The sequence below is a fragment of the Dictyostelium purpureum genome (assembly GCF_000190715.1).
Source record: "Dictyostelium purpureum unplaced genomic scaffold DICPUscaffold_77, whole genome shotgun sequence".
Taxonomy (NCBI): Eukaryota; Evosea; class Eumycetozoa; order Dictyosteliales; family Dictyosteliaceae; genus Dictyostelium; species Dictyostelium purpureum.
In genome coordinates this window covers 11,416-21,198 of record NW_003519414.1, presented here as the reverse complement: position 1 = coordinate 21,198, position 9,783 = coordinate 11,416, and the positions used below count along the sequence as shown (strand labels likewise).

General features: G+C 25.0%; 6 protein-coding genes across 6 annotated transcripts in view; 3 read left to right on the top strand and 3 right to left on the bottom strand.

Annotated features, from left to right (window-relative positions):
- The window catches only part of DICPUDRAFT_150699 (uncharacterized protein), a gene marked incomplete at both ends in the record, with an annotated part of 1,182 nt that extends 1,101 nt beyond the window's left edge, over positions 1–81 (top strand). The window contains one exon of the mRNA XM_003286668.1: positions 43–81. Within this exon, the coding sequence (XP_003286716.1) occupies positions 43–81 (39 nt within the window). The remainder of the gene's footprint in view (positions 1–42) is intronic.
- A 109-nt stretch (positions 82–190) lies between these two features.
- Positions 191–2,142, top strand: DICPUDRAFT_150698 (uncharacterized protein; the record flags this gene model as incomplete). The annotated part of the gene is made up of 3 exons (XM_003286667.1): positions 191–899; positions 989–1,144; positions 1,217–2,142. The coding sequence occupies 3 exons, from the start codon at positions 191–193 to the stop codon at positions 2,140–2,142; spliced, it is 1,791 nt and encodes a 596-aa protein (XP_003286715.1).
- Positions 2,143–2,331: 189 nt separating this feature from the next.
- Positions 2,332–3,411, top strand: DICPUDRAFT_77570 (uncharacterized protein; the record flags this gene model as incomplete). Its single annotated transcript, XM_003286666.1, has 3 exons — positions 2,332–2,424; positions 2,496–2,781; positions 2,921–3,411. 3 exons carry the CDS (start codon positions 2,332–2,334, stop codon positions 3,409–3,411), a joined length of 870 nt encoding a protein of 289 aa, XP_003286714.1.
- Positions 3,412–4,123: 712 nt separating this feature from the next.
- On the bottom strand, positions 4,124–4,350 carry DICPUDRAFT_150695 (uncharacterized protein; the record flags this gene model as incomplete). Its single annotated transcript, XM_003286648.1, has 2 exons — positions 4,124–4,275; positions 4,347–4,350. 2 exons carry the CDS (start codon positions 4,348–4,350, stop codon positions 4,124–4,126), a joined length of 156 nt encoding a protein of 51 aa, XP_003286696.1.
- Positions 4,351–4,509: 159 nt separating this feature from the next.
- On the bottom strand, positions 4,510–6,982 carry DICPUDRAFT_91774 (uncharacterized protein). Its single transcript, XM_003286647.1, has 3 exons — positions 6,401–6,982; positions 6,172–6,229; positions 4,510–6,106 (listed from the first exon to the last, which is right to left on the bottom strand). Exons 1-3 carry the CDS (start codon positions 6,477–6,479, stop codon positions 4,753–4,755), a joined length of 1,491 nt encoding a protein of 496 aa, XP_003286695.1. The 5' UTR covers positions 6,480–6,982; the 3' UTR covers positions 4,510–4,752.
- Positions 6,983–8,022: 1,040 nt separating this feature from the next.
- On the bottom strand, positions 8,023–9,729 carry DICPUDRAFT_97476 (uncharacterized protein; the record flags this gene model as incomplete). Its single annotated transcript, XM_003286646.1, has 1 exon — positions 8,023–9,729. One exon carries the CDS (start codon positions 9,727–9,729, stop codon positions 8,023–8,025), a length of 1,707 nt encoding a protein of 568 aa, XP_003286694.1.
- Between the last annotated feature and the right edge of the window lie 54 nt (positions 9,730–9,783).

Genomic DNA, 9,783 nt, shown 5'->3' with positions numbered 1-9,783 from the left:
TGGGGGGAATTTATTAATGGGGGAAAGTTCCCCACTTCTAAGGTTGCCATTGAGAGAACCGGTTTTTTTTACTCCATCTAAATTAGCCAAAGGAAACAAATTATTCCACCAAATTGGCGATTCTTCCCGGGCTGGTCGGAGATATACAACCCCAAATAAGGTCCATTTGGAAGAGGAGTAAATCAAATAAATGGGGGGGGGACAACCAAAATCACAACAACCAGAACAAATCCAACAAAAATCACAAAAAATCTCAAAAAACACAACAATCACAACAACTACAACAAATCCAAGGGGGGGTAAACAACAATCACAACGACCACAACAAATCCAACAACAAATCCAACAACAACCACAGCAAATCCAACAACAAATCCAACAACCACAACAAATCCACCAACAACCACCACAAATCCAACATCAATCACAAAAACCACAACAAATCCAACAACAATCACAACAACAGCATCAAGAACAAAAAAGAAAAGATCCTCCACCACCATCACCAATAAATAATAGAATTAATAACAACTATCAACAATTTTACCAACAGCCATCATATCAAAACCAAACAGTTCATAATAATACCAATTTTAATAATCAAATAAAAGTATCAACACCAATCAAACCAAGTATTGCAAACTCCTCTACTGTATTTATTCCACAATCGCAATCACAATCGCAACCACAACTACAATCACAATCAATTAGAACTGTTAGATGGAAAAAACTCTTCCCAATTAGGGTTTCACTTCACAGCAAACTCAGACAATCATTAACAGGAGTTTGTATTCTCAATTCAAAAGAGCTACATGCAAATAATAGTATTGATTTAGTTATTCTTGCAACACTAAGATTGTCTTTATTTTTCCCAATAATTTTAAGCAGTACTCCAAAGAGTAAGTAAAACATTAAATAATAAATATTTAATAATATAATATCTTTTCTTTTTATTAATTTATACTTTAAACTTTTTTTTTATAAATAGATGAAGAAGGTCGTTTATTCACCCAAGAAATGGAAAATAACCAACTTATTGCTAAACTTTGGGAATCATTAAAAACTAAAGATACTATTGAAACCTATAAAAACATTTCATTGGATAGCTGGTTAAAATCAAAGAACCATACAAAGAAAAGTCTCTGTGAGGTCGACCTTCAGTGTCAACTAATGGAAATATTATTAAAAACTTCAAAATCCATTAATGTTTTAAAAGCTATAGCGTTAATTCCAACTACAAATATATTTAAAGATATTAGTAAAGAACTTTTATCAACCATAACCAAACCAAATGAAGGAATTATTTTCAATAACAATCTCAATCTAACCCAGGATGAAGTTAATCAAATCGTATCAATTTTAGAATCAACTTTAAATATATTTTTAGTTAAACCAAGATATAATATTATTCTAGCTCGTCACAATCAAATTGCACCAACCCAAAAAACAGAAAATCAAAATTTAAATAAAAATAGTGGTAATAATGATTTGGATGATTTCTTAGATGATAATGACACCATTTTAAATAATAACAATAGCAACAATAATATGAATAATAATAGTAATAATAGTAATATGAATAATATGAATAATAATAGTAACAATAGTAATATGAATAATATGAATAACATGAATAATATGAATAATATGAATAATATGAATAATAATAGTAATATAAATATCAACAATCAAACAAATACTTCACCATCTATAGCAGCTCCACAAACCACAATAACCAATACAGCCACAAATACAGCCCAAAATAATAATGCGAATATAAAAACCAATAATGATAAAAATGATCCTCAAACCAGTCTACTTCAAAAAGCACAAGTTCCACCACCAAAAGAAAATGAAACCCAAATTTATATGAAAAATTTAAAAAAAGAATTAGAAGAAATTAAACCAACCAACATAATAGATGGCGCAAGCTTATCAATTGAAACTGATGAGAGAATTAAAAAGCTTTTATCAATTGTCGAAACCCAACACCAAGAATTAGAAAAAGTAAATAAATCAAATAAAGAACTCTTTGGATACCTTGAAAGATTTATTAATTGGCAAAATTCAATCAAAGCAAAATGGGATGATTATTCCTCTTTTATGACACACTCAATGGTTAACTTTGGTTTTAAAAAATAAAATTAAATAAACTATTTTATATTCTAAAAAAAAAATTATTATTTATTTCTTTTATTATAAGTATAAAACTATTTATTTTTTTTAAAAAAAAAAAATATCTTGAACTTTGTGATTTGCATATTTTTTGTTAAAAATAAAAATAAAAAAAAAATAAAAAAATTTTTAATTTTTGTATTATTAAAGAGGATAATGGAAACAGAGTTTTTAGATAGGTTTAAAGCAAAAAAATTTGAAGATATAGTTAATCTAGATTTAAATAATAATTTAAAGTCTGTAACATATGTAAGTTTATTTATAAATCAATATAATATCCTATTAGTAAACTAAAAAAAAAATTTTATTTGTAATAAAAGTTTGAATTTTTCCCAAAATTAATAAATTTGAAAAGTTTAATTTTAAGTAACAATAGCTTCGAGCAGGTGCCTCCCATTGAATGTTTGAAATCACTTGAAGAACTCTATGTAAGAAATGTAAAGATTACACAACTTGGTTCTGAAGGAACCAAAAACTATATTACCAAAGTTAAAAACTTGGAAAATTTAAAACATTATGTATCAATTGGTTCGAAGTTTGACTCAACAACTATCAACGACTATATAATCTGTTATTTAAAAAAATTAGAGACTATAAATTTTAAAAGTAAATATAAAGTAAAAAAAATAAAAAAAAACGCTATTAATTATCAATCTTTTCACCATAACAACACCGATCATATAATGCTGTTTTTAAATCCAATCATAAATAAAAAGAGAATTAATTTTAATTTTATTTATAATAGAAATTTCCCCTGAAGAAAGAGATAAAAGTGTTTCTAATATAAAAGCAATTCGTGAAAAACAAATTTTAACCAATAGCCCATCAAACAAACCAAAAGCTATACCTTTAACCTCGTCATCGCCAACAATAGATAAAAAAAGACCGAATATAAACCCATTATCTTCACAACAAGCCGTAATTAAAAACCCTCCTAAACAACAGATAATAGTTTCTGGTGCCAAAGTTGCCCCATCACCCTCTCCAAAAAACACACTAAAATCAAATCCTCCCCCAAATTTAAAATTAAAAAATACCCCCACAAATTTAACCACAACAGTTGCACCACCCAAAAAGGTGGATTTTAGAATAGATAATAACAATAATAGCAGCAATAACAATAGCAATAACAATAATTTAATTCAAGCAATAAAACTGTTAATAAACAATATCTCATCAATTGAAGAATTAAAATTAATTGAAGAGGAAGTAAAAAAAAGAGAAAAAATGTTTTAATATAAGATAAAAATAATATCAATAAATATAGAAATAAAGAAATAAAGAAAAATATAATATAAATAAACAAATATTATAAATTTAAATATTAGAAAAATTAATAATTGAAGTCTTTGATTTTTTGATAAAATAAATATAAACTATATTTTATAATTTAATATTTATTGACCTATTAAGTATTAAATGTTACACGAGTAGGATCTGTAGAATTATCATTTGATGTTGTTGATGTGGATGTTGTATTTACTGAATACCCACTACTAAAACCACGTCTAGCTCCTTGAAAAATTGAACGTCTAAATGGTTGAATATCTTGAAAATCATATTAGAAATTTTGAATTATTTAAAAAAATTTAAATAAAAAATTACCCATTTTATTTGTTTTTATTAAAGATATAAATATTTGAGAAAATAAATATGAATTAAAATTGTTTTGAAATAAATAATGAAAAAAAAAAAATTGTAAAAAAAACAAATTATAAAATATTTGTGAAAAAAAAAAGATTTTATGATCCAGATTTTTTTTTTTTCAAGAAATCAGAAAAGGTTTATTGTATAACCCACCACAAAAATAAATAATTTTGGTTCATATTATACAGAAATACAATTATGTTATTAAATAACATAAAAACAATAAAATTTTTTTATTTTTATTTTTCTATTTGATTAAAAATAATTATTTATTTCTAATTTTTAAAGTACATAAATTTATTTAACTACACCATGTAACCTTGGCTACACTATCTGTGGTATTTCCAAATGTTGAATTATTGGTTGTTGATAAGCTTGTGGTTCCCAAAGGAGTGCCATTTCCTGCATTACGTTTACTTCCTTGTTGAATTTTGCTTTTACTTCCTAAGAAATCTAAATAAAAAAATTTTAAATATTCAATTATTCAATATTACCAAATAAAATTAAAATTGTTTTATTCATACCCATTTTAAATAATTATACAAAGAGTTAATAAGAGTTTTTAAATATATAGGTATTAAAGAAAATAAAAAGAAAAAAAAAATTAAAAAAATTAAAAAAAAAAAAGGTTTATAAAAAATCTTTGGGGTGAAAGTCGAATAATAAAAAATAAAAAAAAAAAATTTTGATCGGAACTGATACAAAAGAAATCTTTGAAAAAAAAAGAAATTTTTAAATTTTATTTTTTTCTTTTTAAAAAAAAAAAAGTATCCGCTTTTGAAAAATACAAAAATAAATAAGATGATTAATTAATTAATATTATGTTATTTTTCTTTTAAATATTATTTTTAAAAAGAATTAATTTTTAAAAATAAAATAAAAAAGTTTTTTTGATGAAATTATTATTATTATTATTGTTATTATTTAATGTTATCTAGAATTATCATTAGCATTAAATTGTAAATCTTTTGAAAAAGAAAGACGTCTCCAGAATCTTGGACTTGCAGAAGTGAAGAATTTTGGTTGGGGTTTCTTTGACTTTTGTATTTGTACATATTCATCATGACGTTTTTGAAGGTCAGGTATTTGTGATTTTTCGTTTAAGTATTGATCGTACTCTTCCTTTGATACAATGAGATTAGCTCTGAGTTCATCTTGCTCAGCACAACTGAAACCAATGTTATCTAGGTAACCAGAAACTGAACCATACATTTTATCTACCCAAGATAAAAGACCCTCCATAGTCCAACGATGGGATCTTACAAACTCCTCTTTGGCCAAGCCTACTCTTGTAAAGTATCTTCTAATTTGTTCCATGAATGGGGCAATATTAACTTCAGATTTGGCATAGTCTTCGACAATGTAATCTCTTGGTACACCCAATACTGATAAGAGTAAAGCAGTAACCATACCAGTACGATCTTTACCTAGTGAACAATAGTACATGATTGGATAGTTATCTGGATTTTTAAGGATTCTAAAGATTGTAAGGATTTCTTCTTTGGTGTAAATTAAGGTTAATTTGTACATTTCTATAATACCCAAATCATTGAGATGGTTCATCAACATGTATGCACCGATTTGGTCGTTGAATAATAAATAACGAGCTGCTGTACATTTCATTTTAGTATCGTTGGGGGCTGTAGTGTAAACACCTTCTAAAAAGAACTTATTATTAATTAAAGGAATACAAAATCTTTTTCTAAGCACACCACTGCTGTGTGAACGAAGTTTGAGTAACTCGTCTGGTGTTAAATTTCTATTATATATTCTCCAAAGTATTCCATTTCTTTGTTCTTCCATCTCCTTCTCTCTTTCATTCTTTTTTTCAATTGCAATTGGTATGGTATTACTTGATTTCTTTAAATTTACACCACCGTTTCCACTGCCGCTGCTACTGAGACTACCACTTAATCCAGTTGGGCTCGAGCTATAACTGTTGGTAAGTGATGTTTCTGATGTTGGTGGTACATTGAGTGTATTTGGTGATGGTATTGGTTGTGCTTGTGAAGATTGATATTGTTGTGGTGCTGGTGGTTGTGATACTTGTAATTGTGGTTGTACTTGTTGTACTTGTTGTCTACCATCATCTTTAATTGAGTATTGAATAAAATTATCTTCAAATTTTCTAACTGGTGATATTGTTTTATTTTCCCATGATGTTCTAAGATCGATAAGTGTTTTAATATTTAATACCTCTAATAACCAAAATTCATCGCTAACTGTTGCGTTGGTTGGACCTGCTGATCTACAAACTACACCCGGTCTAACAACCATTTCACCACTTTTTTTTTAAAAATAAATTAGTATTTTTAATTATATGCATAAAATAAATTAAATAATAATTACTTTCCAATAGGATAACCCCCTAAACTTCTAAAATTTGAAATTGCTTCTAGGTTTATACCTTTAAATGAATAATATGCAAGTGTTATTAAAGGATAGATTATAAATTTAAAAATTAAAAAAATGGTCAGTAATAGAACAATTGATATGATATTATGGGTAATTAAAAATACTAAAACTAAAAAAAACAAGAAAAAATTAAAATTTAAATAAATATGATGTGTATGCATACTATTTCCTGGCTGGTTGTTTATTTTAATGGTTGATGATCCACTTACTGGATCCATTTCTTCAAACTGTGGATTACTCATTTTTTTCTATGCTATATATATAATATTATTATTATTTATTATTATTTTTATTAAATATTTATTGCTATTACTATATTATGTTATTTCTTTTTATTTATTGCTAGTAGTACTTTTAATATGTATTATTATCTATTTGTTCGGTATGTTTATTTTGCTATCTTTGTGTTTTTATTAATAATATCAATTTTTTTTTTTTTTAAATAAAAATTTTTTATTTTTTAAATTTTTATTGTTTTTATTTTTTTTTATTTAAATAATTTTTTCTGAATTAAAAAAACGCCAGAATTAAATTCTTTTTAAATTTTTATAAATAATATAAATTTATATTATTTATTATAATTTATATATTTTAACTAACAACACACAAATTGAGGTATTAAATATTTATTATAAAATAATTATTAAATAAAAAATAAAAAAAGATATAAATAAATATATTTGTGTCTATAAATGTGTGTGAGTGTGTGGTATTATATATAATAAAAAAAAGTAAAATCTTGGTCAAGGGGGGGGGGTTTGGTCTATAGGGGGGGATTTTTGGAAGGTGTATAAATTTTTTTGCCAAGTTTAAAAATAAAATAAATAAAAAATTTTAAAAATATTTAAAAATAATTAAATAAAATTAAATTACCTAAATTAATTAAATTAATTTTTTTTTTTTTAAATATTAATAATAAATAATTTAAAAAAAAAAAATAAAAAAATATAATTTGTAAAAAAAAAAAAATAAAATCCCCGAATAATTTTATAAATTGTAAAAAAAAAAAAAAAATTAAAAATTATTTTATTCTATTACTAAAATTTTATTTTATTTTATTTTTTTTTTTTTTTATTCTTTGTTTATTTTTTTTATTTTTTTTTTTTGTGTATAATTATTATGGAATGTAAAATGGATGTTAAAAAAATTTTTTAAATAACTTTGGTTAAAACTTTAAAAACAAAATCTGCAAATCCACAAATTTGTGTTTTTTATTATTTTTTTATTTTTTTTTTTTTTGAAAAAATTATTTGGGCATTGGTGGTCCATGATGATATAATAACACCTGACGGTTTAGTTTATATAATGGTGAATGTTGTTGTGTTCGTTTCTTTTTTAAACAAAATCAAGATTTTTCTATTTTTTAAAATAAGAATCGAAAAAAAGAAAGATTTGGGCATGTGTCTTTTTAAAAAGAAATCTTTTTTTTTTTAAAAAAAATAACACCAATTTGTACAGTTACCCCATTACCACCAGAACACCACAGCCATCACTATTTCCATGGTTTCTTTAAATAAAAAAAATTTTAAAAATAAAATGTTTATAACCTGGTTTATCATTTTATTATAAATATTTATTTACTTGATTGTTTTTTTTGATTTCTAATGCTGAATATTATTCGTATTTATTTTTAAATTCTTAAAACTTATCAAAGAAAAAAAAAAAAATCGGAAATTTTCGAATAAAAAAAATTTCCTTCTCGAATTTAAAAAAAAAAATAATTAAATGTACTTTTTCGTACATAGTTTTTATAAAAAGTGAATATTAATATTAGTTTAGTTTATTTTAAAGTTCGTAAATATCGTCTAATGATTGAATGTCTGATGCCAATTCATAAGATTTTTTGGATGAAGTTGTTGTGGTTGTTGATCTTGATTGTGATAAATAGTCATCGCCGTTATCATCGTATGAAGTTGAAATTATGTTTACTATTTTTTTCGAGGTTGTTGGGATAATGGGTATATTCATATTACTTGAGCTATTATTTCTGACCATATTACCCGAACTATTATTTCTGATCATATTACCTGAACTATTGTTTCTAACCATATTACCTGAGCTATTGTTTCTGTTCATGCCACCACTATTACTATCACTGCTACTGTTACTATTATTGTCGACTGATTTTATAGGTGATGTATTGTTACTATAGTAATTACCAAGAAAGTCAAATTCATTTGGTGGCGATTCAAATAAATCATTATTTGATTCATCAAGCTCGTTGTTGACATTAATATCGGAAGGCATTGGAGCTATATAGCTCATTAAAGAGTTTGATAGCTGCTTTGCAATTACTTTGCTATTTGATACCATTGGTTTAACAGCATTTACTGCTTTGTTTGCTGCATTAATACTCCTTTCTTGAACTTTACTCCAATTTACATTGGTTCCATCAAACATAGCATCGTCATTACTATACAAATACTCTTCACTGTTACTTGATTTTATTATAAATGTGTTGTTATTACTATTATTATGGGTTTGGGTATTATTGTTTATTTCGTCATAATCTCTATAATCACTATTATTGTTATTATTATTATTATTACTATTATTACTGTTATTACTATTACTATTAACTGTACCTGTAAAAAACAATGATGACGTAATTGATAAATATTTTGAAAATTGTGAAGTTATTGGTTTTAGGTCTTTCATTGAAGCAGTAATTTTATCTTGAAATTTATCTAACATATCTGATGGTGGGCCAGATGGATGAACTGGGTAATTAAGCTGTGGTAATGGTAAATTATTAAACATTGCTTTTTTCCATATGTTAAAATTTTTTGTATATGCCCATTTCTTTATCCAGCTATCATTGTATTGAGATAATTGATCCATATTTGTTATTACTGTATTTACATCCTCCTGTTTAATAAATCTACAAACTGAACTTAACAAACAAACAATATAGTTTTCAAATTGATCCCTAATCCACTTTTCTGAACCTTCTTTAAAGTGATCGTCTTCGTTATTTTTATTATTGTTATTACTATTATTACTATTACTTTGATTTTGATTCTTATAAACATTATTTGTACTATTATAGAGTAACTCTACTTTATCAAAAACATTATCTATAAATCTACGATCTGAAGATGTTAGCTCTAATGATTTATTTAAGGTTTGGTCTCTAAAATGAATCTCGCCACTCTGAATATCTACAATTGCGTGTGTTGTTGATGGAGGTGATTTTAAAAATAAATTATTACTTGTACCAACAAAATAACCATTACTATTATTATTTAAATTTCTGTTGTTATTATTACTACTATTGTTTGTTGGTAATAATGAATTCATTTGTTGTAGGGGTAAATATGGTTGTAAAAATACATTATTACTACCAATTACTTGTAATGGTAAACCCAATTGATTTAGTACCATTTCTTCTGAAGTTGATGATGTCCAATCTATTTTAAATGAGTTTGCAATTGAACTATTTTGTGAGAATAGAAGGTCACCTGCCCTGGGGAATACTGATAGCAATGACATTATTGATTCGCAAACTGGATTAATAGGTTGTGGGCAAAAAATAACTACACCTTT